The sequence below is a fragment of the Mytilus galloprovincialis genome, chromosome 10, assembly GCF_965363235.1.
Source record: "Mytilus galloprovincialis chromosome 10, xbMytGall1.hap1.1, whole genome shotgun sequence".
Lineage (NCBI taxonomy): Eukaryota > Metazoa > Mollusca > Bivalvia > Mytilida > Mytilidae > Mytilus > Mytilus galloprovincialis.
In genome coordinates this window covers 74074367-74089988 of record NC_134847.1, presented here as the reverse complement: position 1 = coordinate 74089988, position 15622 = coordinate 74074367, and the positions used below count along the sequence as shown (strand labels likewise).

Below are 15622 nucleotides of genomic sequence, written 5' to 3'. Positions count from 1 at the left end.
GAGCCAGTTAGCTTTAATATAATATTTAAGTTCTACATAAGCTATTTTGGTTTCAACACTCGAAACTTTAAAACAACTACTAAGATAAAATTGGCAAGTAGCCTTGCAAGTAAAAAAGGTTAAAAGTTGTGTGTGGTTTTAGTTGCAAGATATGATACAGATATGTACTTATAAATGCTTCACAACCTTTTAAAATAACATTAATTCTTCCATTTAAAAAATGTAATACATACAACCCAGAGAGGTATAATAACAATGTTATTTGTTGTAAAATTTTATCAACCTATCCATTGTAAAACAATATTAAATGCTCTTCACATAACATTAATATCAATTCAATTTGATTCTCCATTGAGTCTTGATATATCACTAAATAATTTCTATATCGTACATGTATAATAATTCTTTCAGATATACATATACATTAATACTTAATGCGTAATTGTTTACAGTATTTGAATTGAAGTAGTTTTGGCACAATCAGATTATCTTCTCTTGTCAAATTCCTTTCTGATCCAGTCTGAATCTTGGTAGAACCTAGGATCACCTAATTTTAATGCAGTTCTTTTATAAAAATAGTAATATAAAACAGCACCTGCAATGAAAAGGAAAAACATCAAAGAATTAATAAAATTACTACCAAAAGCAAAATTCTATGATATACAAAAAAAAAAAGTCATGTTTTATTCAATTGATACAATCATGAAATGGTTACTATGGGTTCAGTATTATTTGAAGAGACAGTGAGCAATAGTTTTTGTGGGTTTGGCTTTTGAATTGAAGAACCAATTCTCTATCATTTTGTATGATGAATTCGTCAAGCCCATGATTTTTAAGTATTGAAATAAAATAATTACGACCTCAAGACCTAGAGTAGTTTCCAATGTAATTATGTTAAAGGACAGTATTTAAATCAATTTGTGAGCATAAAATTTGTGAATTAAAAATGACAGAACTTTTTTTATCTGATTATAAACCAAAGATTCATACATATGACAACATATAAAAACTTTAATAACAAATAAGTACATGTTTTAATTGGTGAAAACTGAATTTTCTTAGAAAATATTATAAATGCTAAAAGGTAAGTTATTGATAGAAATTAAATTCCATATGAAGGTCAAAATTTTAAGGTGCATTTTGTTCTTATATAAGATTAGTAGCTAGTCATATGATAGATGTGCCTTACTTGTCCTCTATCAACACATTGTATTTACCTGTTCTTTGAATGACAAATAATGGTATAAATCCACTTGTTTCCCATATGTACTTGTTAGGTTCATCCCATCTTAAAGTCTAAAAATGAAAAAAAAAAAAACACATTATACTAACTATCAAAATCTACCAAATTTATAAAAAAAAATTGCCAACTGTATCTTGTATATTTTTTTAAAGTCTGTGGTTTAAAACCTCTCCATTTTTATTTAAATAAGAAATAAAATACAATTATAATTGAAAAATCTGCAAATTTTTCTTTCAAAATAAAATCTGAAATATTTTTTTTGTTTGTTATTTTTTATTTCCAGTTTTGTTAAATTTTGATTTAAAACATTTGGAATATATTCTATAATCAAAGTATTCTTCCTAACATACCATTTCCCAGACATGGAGTCCAACATTCAATCCAAAGTAGGCAAATGTCACCATAATTCCAACTTTGAATTTATTTATGAGTATGTTAACTAGTCCTGCTTGGAAGATGTAAGTGTTGAAAAACAACAGAAAAACTACTATCACAGCAAATATAATACAAACATCCTGTATTCTGAAAAATAAAAAAAAAATACTTAGACTTTAAATTCAATATTTTCTTAAACATGTTTAACATCTTTTATATTTATACATTTGTCTTTTTATTTATCTCTGTAAACATATGATTTTAAATAAAACTGTGTACTTTTGAAATGTTTCAATACTGATGTGTACAATTTATTTGTACCTTTATGATCAAAGGGTCAACATGTATGTCAATTCAATAAATTCACCCAAAAAAAGAAGAATGTGTCTGAATGGACAGACAGGACAAATGGGACATACAAGAAAAGAACCCCTCTCCCAATTTTTGTTGTTGAAAAAACAGCAATTCTGAGAGGGATTTTGAGCCTTACTTTATCTGACCTGTGTACATGGTGTATAATTCTTGACTAACATTATAATACACAAATATGGCCCGTTAAAAAGGTGAATATCCAAATTTGTCAACTCAAGAAGGTTATTTCAATGAGGGCATAGCCCGAAGTGAAATATCTTTTAAGGGTTGACAATTTTGGAAAATTCATCGATTCTAAGGGGCCACAATTGTTTTATTATACCAAACTAGCAGTGGAAAGGCCTTTCAACAAGCTGACGTTTGAAAATATATTTGTGTTGTAGAATTTGTACAACAAATGTAGAATGTTTTTGTAAATATTGATGGCCCTGAAAAGGACCGTTTATAACAGAGATCGTCGGCTGCTGGCACTCTATTCATGTCCAATGCTTTATTTCCTCGTATCTCAGTGAGATTCCAGTGTAACGTTGAACGCTGCCATTTTGTTTATTTACGTCTGTGACGTCATTTTAATGGGAGACAATTCAAGTACAAATCAACAAACTCAAAAGGTTATTCACCGCTGATTAAATAGTCCTTCTTGCGATTGAATGAAAAATAACTGAATAATTCCATGTAACGTGATAACGTTTTACCCAATAGAATTGTTTAAAATATATGTAAGGTATAATAATGTAATATATAATCAAGATATTTGAAAATGAAAATTTTATAGAGGAGGCATGAAAAAGTAGCATTATAATAAATACTAATAATTTTATTTTTTATCAATGCAACATGTTTGTATTGTTTTCTGTCTATTGTTTTGTTATTTATATGTTTGTTTGTTTGTTTGTTTGTTTGTTTGTTTATTTATTTAGTTACAACTCTATTGTTTGGATATAAGAATAATAAAAATCTTGTTCTTATAATTCTTATTATATGAATATTACATGAATATAAATCATTACAGAAAAATGAATATTCTTGAAACATTTTGATTTTCAAAAATTTCTAAAATACTCCCTCTCTGCAATTTCTCTCTAATAATCCTGTTTAAAACTTACACAAACAAGACTAGCAAGATGACATTCTCAAATCTCAGCATTTCTATAAATGAGTTCATAACAATATCTATAAGCAACAAGAAATACTGCAGATACAGTATAGGGCGATATCTTTCAACCTGCATGGTGATTGGTTGGCTTTTCCTCTCTCAAAATGAATAGTTTATAGTCTTGACCAGTTCATTGTTATATATATGCTTCTTGAGTTCTTTCCTGCAAAAAATAATGTATGTAAATCAAAATAATTTAGAGCAATGACTTAGAGGAACTGATTAACATATCAAGAAATACATGTACATGTACATTTGTAGGACGTAGGTAGACTAGCAAACAACAAGTTGAACAGTGAGCTAAGAGCATGATACCACACTATATTTATTGGTAAAAAGGATGTTAATGAGTGATGATTTTATAAATGAAACACACAGTAAAGCATGCTGACATGTGGTTCAGTGTCTTGGTTTGTTATGCCAATGCAAAATGCAATGCAATTACTCCTCATAAAATTTGAAAAATAAATTCCTCACAAAAATTTATCGTTTTCCAGTATTTCACACGAATTTGATCATGATATAAAGCTGTAAATGTAAAAAAAAGTATCATTGATGTTGTGATCCAGTCAATTGTTAAGCTAGTTTTCTGACTATAGTATAGGGCTGCTGAATCATCAAAAATATTTTGAGGCTAACGGTACGGTAGCATCATATCAGCCTAGGAAGAAAACTTTCCTTGTGAGCCCAAGTTAATATGAGTGGGTTGTCTTTGTCCGGGATAGTGTACCTCGCATTATCCTTGAACTAGTGTATTGCCTATTGAATTCTAGTCAAATCAGCACTTGGTTAAATCGGCACCTGGTCAATTCGGCACCCGGTATAGTCAAATCGGCATCTAGTCAAATTGGAACCTGGTTTAATCGGCATTGATATAGTCAATTCGGCACCTTAAATTTGTTTAATATATATTTTTAACAGTATTTTAAGCAAAAACAGTAAAAATAAGGGATGGGTTGTCCAGAAATTTTACAGTATTTACCCAAGAAGAGGTAGATAAGGAAGGGGTTGGCCAGAAATATTAACCTAATTTTATCATGTTTATTCACATTTTTTAGGTTGAATTTTATTTATATACATGTACATGTATATTATTGAATGCCTAATTGACTTTAAATAGGTGCCGATTTGACTTTTTCTATGGGTGCCGATTTGACTTGTACCCTTGCCTATTGGGGGGTCAACTTAATATCACCTAGTCCAGAACCATAATTCTCATGCTCTGCAAATTGTCAAAAAGACCTACATGTAAGACTAAGAGCTACACTAGTCTGCACTACAGGTAAATGTAAAATGCACTCCATCGAACAGTTTTAATGTAGTAATAAATAACTTGCAATGAATAAATACTCTACTACAACGTAACATATACATCAAAGGCAAAACATCATAAAACTTTAAAAAGAGAAATATTACAATTTATATGAGCGCAAAGTTACATATGCGCAAATACTCAAAAAAAAAAATAGTATAGATCTACAAGTATCATATTAAATAAAATAAATAAATTCATTAATAATAAATGGAAGAAACCAAACAATTTGGAATCACACTTAAAAATCTAACAAGAATCACACCCATGACCTTTCGCAATGTAGCAATCAGTCGTAAGTAGTAGACCACAAACCAACACTGAAAGTACCTTTAAGCTTCCAAATCTGTTTGTTGTTGATCATATTTTTTTTTATTATTTTGTTTCCAAATTTCTAGCAGAAGACTGTGCAGTGTCAGTACTACTACTAGCAATTTGTCTTTCTTTTTTTAATTAACATGAATTATATGTGTCTGTTAAAGAGATACAACTACAGTGTACAAATATGTGAGATATGCTGTGTTAAAATTACATTTTAGCTCACAAATGGAACATGTTCCTGTTCGTCCATTTTTGTTTACAGTGACTACGTAGTATCGCATAACTTCGCAAAGTCTCGTTTCTTTCATTTGCTTCTTTTCCCATTACATACCATTTAGAAATTTGAAGAATAGTATTTTCGAATCATTTTAAACTGTTGGAATTCATGTTAAACATGGGTAACAATATAAACCATACAAAATTAAGGAAAATGTAAAGGTAAAAAATGTCACATGATTCATACAACGAGATCCAAGATGGAAGACACTACGCGGGAAGAAAAGAAATGTCAAACCAAAACACGATTTCTCTAAATTTGTAACTTAGATAGAGCTTTGTAAGCAGTTATTGACACAATTTTAAAAACTATATATTCGATACATGTAAACGTCGTGAAATTATGTAGAAATCAAAGGCACTTAGACATGAACCTCTGGTTTTTCTTTATCTTTCTTACTTTGTTTTTTGTTTATTTATTGTAATAAATTTATATACTAACTTTTTATTGAAGGAATCTGTATCATTCATGTCTCCTAATGACCCCTTTCCTGCTTCCCCCATGGTAGATATGCTAAAGGTCATAGTCGCACCGTTGTGCACTCATATCGGTAGGTCTCTTCTATCTACATGTATCTTCATATTTCCGCACTCAGTCACAACTTTGACTATTACGTGCCGTATCACCACCAAACACCACCGCACACCGTTGAACACCACCGAAAATCCCAAAAGTTTATTATTTTGTCTTTTAATGTTATAAATGTGACTTTATTATAATTTTCAAATTATTAATTCAACAAATCAGAAGATTAAGAGTCCAAATATCTATAGAAAACAGAAAGGGAGAGTCTATAACACCCCACTTTTTGAACTCCGCAGACCCCTATGGACACCTCAAATATTTGTTTTTCCATTTTTTTGCTACTATCTATTCTATAAAATAGTTGTACCAACAATAAGAGTATATGTAACGGTATATATTACATTTATGATCTAAGCGAGAACAGAGATCGAAGATACTTCAACTGATTACTAATTATAAACATGATGAATATATATGAATTTTATTATTTTAATAACACACACAATGTAATCTGGAAAGTGATGAATCCGTAGATGTTTTTTTTCTCATATTGATAATCGATTTTAACATAAAATAATGCCCATAAAAATCTAAAAATTGTTTAATTATACGTAATTTAATTTGTTTTATTGTGTAGTATCACAGTTTTTCTTAGTGGTTGGTGGTTTTTGGGGTGTTTGGCGGTGTTCAGTGGTGTGGGGTGGTGTTCGGTGGTGAAAAGACCCACCCCACCCATATTGAATTTGTATCAAACTTAAACTAGGGCCGAGAAAAAAAAGATCGATGTTTCCGGTAACCCGACCGACCCTGTTTTTAAGCCCCGACCCTAACTTTTTTATTGGATCTTCAAAAAAAAAAAAAAAAAATTGTATCAACCGACCCCGTTTTTGACACAGGCTTCTGATAGATGACATAATATTTTTTCTCTCTTGCTTCTCCTTGCATAGAAAGCCAGTAAAACATTTTATTAATGTCAAAAGGTATTCCAAATAGGTTAAAATCCAAGAAATTTGCACAGCAGGTACTTCAAAAACATTGCAAATGGCACACTTCCGGTTTTTGAAACTAATTACGGATCCGGACTTGGAAAAACCATGATAATTTTCCGGATTTCATTTACGTTTTCAAAAAAAAAAAAAAGAATTCCGACCTACCGACCCTATTTTTCAAAATGATGTTACCGGAAACACATATCTTTTTTTTTTAGGCTTAGGGAAACTCCAATATTCTGGGATCATTAGTGAGATCCGTCTCAGAACAGGCTAGGTGATCAAGGAATGTGACCTAGCCATAATTTTGCAATTGTTTATCTTTTGCATGATGCCCATTATTGAGTGTAATAATGGGAAGTACCTTCATGAGGAATATCGGTAAAAATTCATGCCAAATGACTTTTTAACAGTAATTTTTGGTGCATCACAATAAAATTTACTTTTTTTTATAGACTAAAAAAATCGCTGAATCACATTAATTTTTTCCCCAAAATAACAGTAACAATAATTATTTGAGACCTCTCTCAAATGACGAAATAAGAATATTTTGTTGAATCACGGAAAATTTTTAACCAATTTGAGGGTCATCAAAGTAATGGTAGCCGTAAATGACTGTTTGATGCCTGACGAAATAGGGCATAACTACCTTCATTTTTCACAGTTTGTAGTGACAATAATTTTTTTGTAATATATATTTTTATTATTTTCATATCATTTTCAAATCTCATCTACAAATAAAGATGCACAAACAAATTATTCTGCTATAAATTCTTAACATATAGTTAACCATACTTGTTACAAATTATAAAATACAAAGTCAGTAACAGAATACAGAGTTCATCTGCATTGAGCTCTATTTCTTAATAATATTATCAATGCTTGACCATTTTTCTTTTAATCTTATTGCTTTACTGGTAGAGCACAAGTTCATAGAGACCATGTCAACCCTATAATAATAGTTTAGCCATTCAATTGCTTCAGCAACAGATGGGACTGTAAATCTAACTCTACATAAATAAACATATCTCTTCAATATTAAAGAACGCAGTAGGAAAGGATTAATGTCGTGCCAAAATTTTTTATAAAACTCAGTTGTAAAACCATCCAGACCAGGAGATTTTCCATTTTTCATATTTTTTAATGCATTATGAATTTCTGAGCTTTTTAGTTCCCCCTCTAAATTAATATTTTGTTCATCAGAGAGAATTTTGATAAATGGGTTTTCAAGAGAAAAGAAATTAGCTCGGTGTGTATTATTTATAAGTGTTTTCTTAGATGAATATAGATTCTCATAATATAACTTTTGTTCCGCACGAATTTTTGCTTGATCAGTGATAAATTCACCATTATCTAAAGTTAATTTTTGTATTACTTTGTCAATATAATTTCTTTTCTCTAGATTACAGAAATATTTTGTACTTCTCTCCCCTTCAATTTGCCATTTAGCTTTTGCTCTCATTATTGCCCCTTTTATTCTAGATTCTCTGAGCGACCTTAACTGAAGTTCAATACGTGTAATTTCTGACCCTTTTATCATTGATATTTTCATTATTGTTCAAATTGTTCAATTGACTTTCTAGTTCTTGTTCTTCCCTACTGCGTTCTTTCTTTTTAAAAGATGAATAAGAAATTGTTTTTCCTCGTATCATCAATTTTAAAGTTTCCCAAAACAGTTGGTCAGAAATGGAAAATTCTATTTCTTCCTTATTTTCAGAATCAACTCTTTTATATTGATCAATACAATCAGCAATACAAGTTTTAGTATTAGTAATAAATTCTTTGTCGTATAATAAAGCATTGTTAAATTTCCACGTCCCTTTGCCTTTTTCATTTGTATTAAATTGAATGAACAGAGATATGGGTGAGTGATCAGACCTATATGCAACACCAATATCACACGAGGTTATCAGTGGTTGAAAATCAGATGAGACAAGGAAGTAGTCCAGTCTTGCCTGCTTCTTGTTAGGTCCTCTCCAGGAAAACCTCTTTTTTTCTGGGTATAATTCCCTATAAACATCAACCAGATCTATTTCTGACATCATTTCATTAACCTTTTTTTGAGCTTTAGGATTATTTTTATGCAAATAGTTTAAAGTATCCATATCATAATTTTGTGGTAAATTCCAATCACCCCCCATTATTACTGAAGTATTACCAAAATTTTCAATATCTCTTTGGAGTATTTCATAAAAAAACTGGTTTGTCCTCATTGGGTCCATATACCACTGCTATTGTCATTCTATGATTGAAAATTTTTATATCTAGAATTGCATAGTTCCCGTTTTGATCCACTTTCTGTCCAAAAATTTCAAAAGAAAAAGTGCTTCTAAACAAGATAACCACGCCTCTACTGCTCGTGTTATGCGACCCAAATATTATTTTATAACCCCATTCTGCCTGCCAATACTTTTCAAGTTCTTTTTTACAGTGAGTATCTACCAAGAAGACCATATCATAATTTTCTCTACATTTACTAAATATATCTGTTCTTTTAATTTTATCAGAAGACAGGCCTCTACAATTTATGCAACCAATTTTCAAACTACCCATATTTTATATCACTTACAATTGTAACGGATGAATGATCTAAGATTATACAGTCAATAAACATATTCAGAGCAATACAAAAAAATAAAGTACAAGTAAGTAGAGAGAAATGAAAGTGACATAAAATGTTTTTTTCGAACCGTTTAACCCATAACAACCTGAGGTCTCCCGTTTCATGGTAATACAATTCTAATTAAGTAAATTAATTAACTAAAATACAGTGGGTGTCTCTCTTCCCCAGCCCTTTATATATAAAAACAAAATATAGTTTTTATAACAAAAACAAAAAAACAAAAACAAAAATAACTGTTTTCCCCTTTCTTTAAAAAACCTCTAAAAAAAAAAAAGAATTATGGTGCAAATCTCTGTAAGTCTTTTCCCATTTCAAGTTTTGTAATGTTTTTAATTTTGAGGATCAGAAGTTCAACTGTTTGTTAAACATTGTTGTCCGGGGTGCCCCCTTTTTGCTGAAAGCAGATAATTCTGCTTTTATTTGAGAATGCCATGTCTCTCAGGTTGGTTTGTTGTTTTTTAAAGGTGATACAGTTTTGAACAACTGTTAAGTGACATTCTATTTATATTTGGGGTTCTTTAAAAGACATAAAAGTAGCCAGTATGAGGAATTATAGCCATGTGCGTTTTATATGATGGACCGCTACTAATTAAGTCTGACCACGTTCAAAACTTAATAAAAACTATTAACACCTACTAGACGAGTTCAATAAGGGTGTATATTTGGAATAATGTTTACTTAAGTACTCTTGAAAGGCACATATTATGTATTTCTTTAGTTTAGAGAGGGTTTTATTATTCTCCGTGTTTTTGTCTGTATCGTGAGCCAAAACATCCGGTACAGGTTGCGCATGCCCACCTGAGCAATCTAATATGCAAATTAGCCATGTGCGGATGAGCCGGGACATACAATTTATCAACATAGAAAAAAAAACCTAACAATTAGAGAGAGTTTTAGAATACACAATGTAAAAAAAACAAACCCAAAAACAGGAACGTAGTATTAAAATACAATAATAATAAACAGAATGTTACTGTGAGTATTCCAATGCGATTTGTTTAAATATTTTTTCGTTTAAATCAGTTAAAAGTTATTTATTTTACATGAGAAGGTCTGCTGAAAGGTCTATGATGATCTCTTCTTTTTCAGCTTGACAAACGGATACTCTTTAATGTATACAAGATGGACTCTCCTCTGTTCAGATGAAGACAGTGCACGTCTTTCATTTAAAAGATTAAATCGAAGTTTTGCAACAGACGGCGGCACATCGGGCACAACACTATACCCACTTCCACGTTGTAGCTTCATCCCAGCGGCCAGAACGTCGTCTCGATCTATCAGACTATTAAAACGCACAATAATCTTTCTCTTCTCTTTGTCTCCCTCTTTTCCTTGTAGCCTATGCACGGCCTGGAACAGCATTTTTTCGATGCGCTCCTTGGGTATTTCTAAAGTTTTTTCAAAGAAGTGTCGGACATACAAATCAATTGCTTTAGGCATCTCGGCCAAGGGGGTTCCTCTCACACCACTTACCACCAGGTTCCATTTTCTGCCCCAATACTCTAGCTTTAGTCTTTCTTTTTCTTCTGTTGATATTTTTTCCTCAATATCAGGAAGGAGTGTGTTATGTATGTCTTTAATACTGTCATCCATGAGTTTAGCATGAGATTCAAGGTTTTCTACATTGTCCCTTAGTACCTTGACCTCTGTTTTCAGAAATTCAACATCCCCCTCTAATTTGAGGTGCAAACTTGCAAAGCATTCGGACACAGATTTAGATTCGTACATTTTTTTTAATGTCTCATACCTTTCTTGTTCCCTGGGGTCCATGGTTATCAGTTGTCTCCGTATATTTCCGTCAAAATGTACTTTAAATAACGATTATCGATTCTGACTCCGACCACTGACCTCTGTTTACACGAATAACGAAGTTCGGTCCACTCAAATAATATTTCCAAGATAATGTTTGTAACAATTAAAGACTTTTGTATCAGGTTTATGTCATTTAAAACTTGCTAGAGTTTTGTGGATCATCTATTGTTTTTAGTTTACGACCTTCACATAACTCACATACATTTACTAACTGGTTTTTCAATAAAAAAGGCGGAGAGTAGAAAAACACCACTTCATGCAATCGCCATGCTACCGGAAGTAGTGACAATAATAGTATAAAGCAACCATATATATATATATATATACATATCAGTCTAAAAATTTGCACAATGGTCAATGGTTGTGCAAATTTTTAGACAGATATAATTTTTTCCTTATCTGCATAGTATCGCCTATTCTAGACGATCTGGTACATAGTAAATTTGCTGGTTGGTCCTTTTTATAGACTTTTATATATGGACCATAATTTGCTATTGGGCTCCTTTCCTATAACTATAGAAAAGTGATAAAAATATGTATTACTGTAAGAAAAGTTGTAACTACATCTAAAGATGCCTTTATTTTTATCAACATACAAGTGTATGCTACTCTTCCCTAGAAAAAAAATTGAAATTAACAAATTTCAAAGATAATACGACCGTATTTTTGTGTCGTTTCTCGCTTTACTTTTCACTTCCGAAGTGCATAACGCTGACTGATTTATAGATGATCGTCACCGGCAAATTCGTAACTTTTGCTTTCAAATAATAAAGAACATCAACCAATAAGAATAGTCAGAAGAAATTGCAGAGAACTATAAGTATTTCTGTAGCAGGTGTAAGAACACTAGCGTTACTTTGGTTTCCAATTTCGTAACGCAAATTTTAGATGATGTAATCTGCTTTGTTGTAATAGAATTCTTTATAACAATATGCAAATATGAACTCTCGCGAGATGTTCAAACAGGTACATCAGAGATGATTTACATTCTAGTTTTGTTTTTCGTAATAATTAAGTTAGAAAATGACGTTATCGTTATGCGTTACATTTCAAACGAAACAGAAGTCCAGTTATTTCCTTTTTTTTTATTAAAATTGTTTTTGTCGTTAAGTTCTAATCATTTCCGGTCATACGTGAAACATGTGACTAACATGTGATCACGCCCTTGCGGCCGGATGTATGAAATACTAGGTCTAAACATTGTTTTTGTTTCCAACGGGATGTTAGCAAACATAATCTGTAGACTTGTTTCGTCTTGTTTAAAAAAGGAAAATACAATTTTCAAAGAGATTGCGCCGGGGGTCTATTATTTTTCCTATGTGCATAATGTTACATACGATCTTGTGTGAAAATAAATGCCCAATGACTTGACAAAATCGATTTCAGATTTGACAGACGTTATAACACACTTTGTTTCCTGATAACATGTAAAGTGTCCTTGGAAAATTCAATAGACATTACGTCTCTTATCATTGTGCCGATGCTCGTTGGATTGATTTTGCTTCAGCAGTAAATATTACTGGATATTTTAGGTGAATAAAGATAATTTAATAAAAAATACATGTTAATATACCGTTACACTTGGAATGTACAAAGTTGGTATCTTTGTCACAATTTTTAATTATTTTTTTTTATTCATGTTCTGCAAACACTTTTCAGAAACGCAATAAACTTGTCAAAGGAGAAGTAAACTTTTACCATGCATGACTTGAAAGGAAGTACTTTATTGATTTTAGCCCACTAAAGTAGGTTAAAATGTGGAAACCATGTAGATGGTGTTCAGGTCACAAATATCACATGGTGCCTATTTTAAAGATTTTAATTCCAAGTTAAAAGTTTTTTCCTTTACTGGATTTAAAGAATTTTACAGTGCCAATGATTTGGAATAAATTGTATATAACTGGAATTTCAAAACCAAATATAAATACATTTTTTTGGCTAAAACATCAAAATACAACGATCATGGTATCCTGTATCAATGAAGAAAATATGGAAATTTCTGAATAAATTGTACTAATTGTTTTCAAAACAAGCACATATTTAGGAGTTTTATAATACTGTTACATTTAAGATGGATTTTAAGAAAAAGTATACTGTTCAGATTATTTTAAGCAGATTTTGCAATAAAATAAAACTAAAAAAATGCTTTCGGTTTCTTATGGTTTCCTGTCACGTTTAAAAAAAACTTTAATTTGACATTGAAAATAGATTTTAAATATTAACATGAAGCAAGTAACACTAGTAATGGTGTTCATTTATGTCTTTTGAAACATATTGTGCAAAATAAAGAAAATAAAGATTGGTTTCCTGTTTGGTTTCCTGTCACGTAAACGGTGAATCAAAATGTATTATTTTTTTCTTGAAAAACTCAACTGTTCCATTAATACTAATCTAACACCAACACAACCCACAGAATAAAAGTCAAAGTTTTAGAACTTATAAAAAAGGATACAAAAAGAAACCAAAGGCCGAATACCAAATTATGGTCCATATATATGATAAGGCACAAAATATAGACCAGAAGTTAGTTACCTTATTTTGTAATCTCCATTCTACTGACTTGTAGACATGATGGAAACCTTATATATTTAAAAAAAAATAAAAATCGATTGATCTACATGTTCCTGATTGCATCACTCTTTCCCACATGAACAATTATAAACTTATAAATAATGCTGTACAATGGCACACAAAATTGACAAAAAATACATTTCTTAGTAGTTTTATTTTTATGTAACATTTTTATTTAAATCAACTGCCTGAAGTGGATTGTTCTTTTTAATCTATGAATTTATTTGTATTGCATGTACTGAACATAGATTGATTGTAAAAAGTCTACTTGCTTGCAACAAACCTATCACTGATATGAGTTCCCTTGCCTATCTATCATACCCTCTTTTCCCAGTGGCATTTTATTTTTATTATATCCTATTTGCAAAACCAAAATACTGCATTTCTTTGTTCATTAACCATATAGAGTGTTGTAAGAAAATAATCTAAAATCCCTAAAATTTATTGATCAAAATTGTTTACACATGTACCATACTTTATCATGTTTTTAATAGTTGCCAGCCTTTAGTGGTGAGAAATCAATTGTGTTATTTTTTATCTTGCAGTTCTAAGTTTTTGCAAGAGAAAGAAGTGAAAATGAGTGAATTCAAGCTTCATCACCACGTCAGTGAGCTGATGAACCTTTTAGGGTGAGAAAACAAATATTATTTACACTTATATAGATCATTTGTGAAGTAGATATCATTGAAACAGCAACCTTATAATACAACAAATCTCGATAAATTTGTTTGTTCTTATCTTATAGTCGTGAGAGTTTCATATATATAGAAATGAGGAGACATATATAAATTATTGTAGAGCACAATTTGAAGCACATTTATTGATGCACATTAAAATATATTGATGAGTTGAAATTAGAAAGAAATGCTTTACAGTAGGTTCTATTGTTATTTTAAAAGAATGTTTTACTATTTTGTGAATTCATATATATAAGATGTTTTATATTAAGTCATTATGGTCATGCTGTTCAATTTGTATATTTCTGTGTTTTTACCATGTTTACACTTTGATGATTATGATGACTGATAAAAAGTAAATGGCACGTTTACCATGGGGTGCAATAAAATCGTTGGTCATATTGGTTAGAAGAAAGAAAGATACATAGCATGTAACAACATGACTGATAACAACAAATAATAGTTTAAATTATTCAACACTTGTCTGATGCATACTTTCCTTGTTAAAACCTGTTTTTAAATAGTACAAAAATACTGGATAACCATCCTCATGATCCTGACTAGATAATACTACCACACATGCATTCGTTTAAATGTTTTCCAGTGAATATAAAGACTCAGATAGAAATTTATTGTTTGTTGAATTTATCAATATTTTCACAGACATGACAGATTAAATTATGAATTTACCATAATATTTTGATTTCAGGGTTCGGTCTACTGATACAGTTGGAGCAGAAGTTTATACTGAAATGTTACAGAAGAATACAACACCTTATATTACCACACAGGTGATACAAACAATTAATTGATATTGAGATGTTCATGTTTTAGTAATAGAATTAAGTCATTACTTTTGATACACATATAGAGTATTTTAAAAACATTTTTCTACTTTCAAGTATGTCAGAAGAAATTGATAAGAATCCAATTGTGTTAAAAATATAAAGGGCATAGACAAAAATGTCTCTATGATAATACATGTAGCCACAATATTATTCAGTGAACTGTGCTCGAGATTACCATAGTTCCAGTAAAATCAATTAAGAGAAAATATGTGTCTATATAGTATATATATCAAAAGGAAAGTTCTTTTCTGTTGACAAATTCCCCATTAAAGCTAGGTGGGCATTGACAAATGACCAAGTGTTTATCTGTATCTAGCTTTGACTTAATTTGCCCTCACTTAGCAGAATTGTTCTTGAAATACTATGTTTATTTTATTTTTTCCAGGTTTCTGCTCATCAGGCAAAGAGAAAAATAGCTGAATCATCAACAACTCCCATTGAATTTCTAGCAAAGTATGATGAACTCAAAGGCAAAAAGTAGGTTTAATTGATTTTTTTTATCAAGGCTCATTACAGTTTTT

General features: G+C 30.7%; 2 protein-coding genes across 8 annotated transcripts in view; one reads left to right on the top strand and one right to left on the bottom strand.

Annotated features, from left to right (window-relative positions):
- Window positions 1-241: 241 nt before the first annotated feature.
- Window positions 242-5610, bottom strand: LOC143048358 (transmembrane protein 138-like). Of its 3 annotated transcripts, none has more exons than XM_076222011.1 (5): window positions 5498-5610; window positions 3097-3309; window positions 1594-1765; window positions 1218-1296; window positions 242-595 (listed from the first exon to the last, which is right to left on the bottom strand). In XM_076222011.1, exons 2-5 carry the CDS (start codon window positions 3219-3221, stop codon window positions 486-488), a joined length of 486 nt encoding a protein of 161 aa, XP_076078126.1. In that variant the 5' UTR covers window positions 3222-3309; window positions 5498-5610; the 3' UTR covers window positions 242-485. The 3 variants fall into 3 exon arrangements, with proteins under 3 accessions (XP_076078126.1, XP_076078124.1, XP_076078125.1); XM_076222009.1 differs by lacking the exon at window positions 5498-5610 and adding an exon at window positions 4991-5114; XM_076222010.1 differs by lacking the exon at window positions 5498-5610 and adding an exon at window positions 4789-4897.
- Window positions 5230-15622, top strand: part of LOC143048357 (gamma-tubulin complex component 2-like) — a 52473-nt gene continuing 42080 nt past the window's right edge. For 3 of the 5 annotated variants that reach the window (XM_076222006.1, XM_076222008.1, XM_076222004.1), the window contains exons 1-4: window positions 5230-5335; window positions 14122-14205; window positions 14963-15044; window positions 15487-15578. In XM_076222006.1, the coding sequence (XP_076078121.1) occupies window positions 14153-14205; window positions 14963-15044; window positions 15487-15578 (227 nt within the window). In that variant the 5' untranslated portion in view covers window positions 5230-5335; window positions 14122-14152. The remainder of the gene's footprint in view (window positions 5336-14121; window positions 14206-14962; window positions 15045-15486; window positions 15579-15622) is intronic. The other 2 variants (XM_076222007.1, XM_076222005.1) reach the window with 1 other exon arrangement.

Excerpts from the sequence above, each read along its gene's own strand:
- LOC143048358 (XM_076222011.1), bottom strand. The coding sequence starts at position 3,221 with ATGCAGGTTGAAAGATATCGCCCTATACTGTATCTGCAGTATTTCTTG. Across the intron at positions 1,297-1,593 it reads GACTCCATGTCTGGGAAATG|ACTTTAAGATGGGATGAACC; the intron begins GTATGTTAGGAA and ends TTTCATTTTTAG. Across the intron at positions 596-1,217 it reads ATTTGTCATTCAAAGAACAG|GTGCTGTTTTATATTACTAT; the intron begins GTAAATACAATG and ends TTTTCATTGCAG.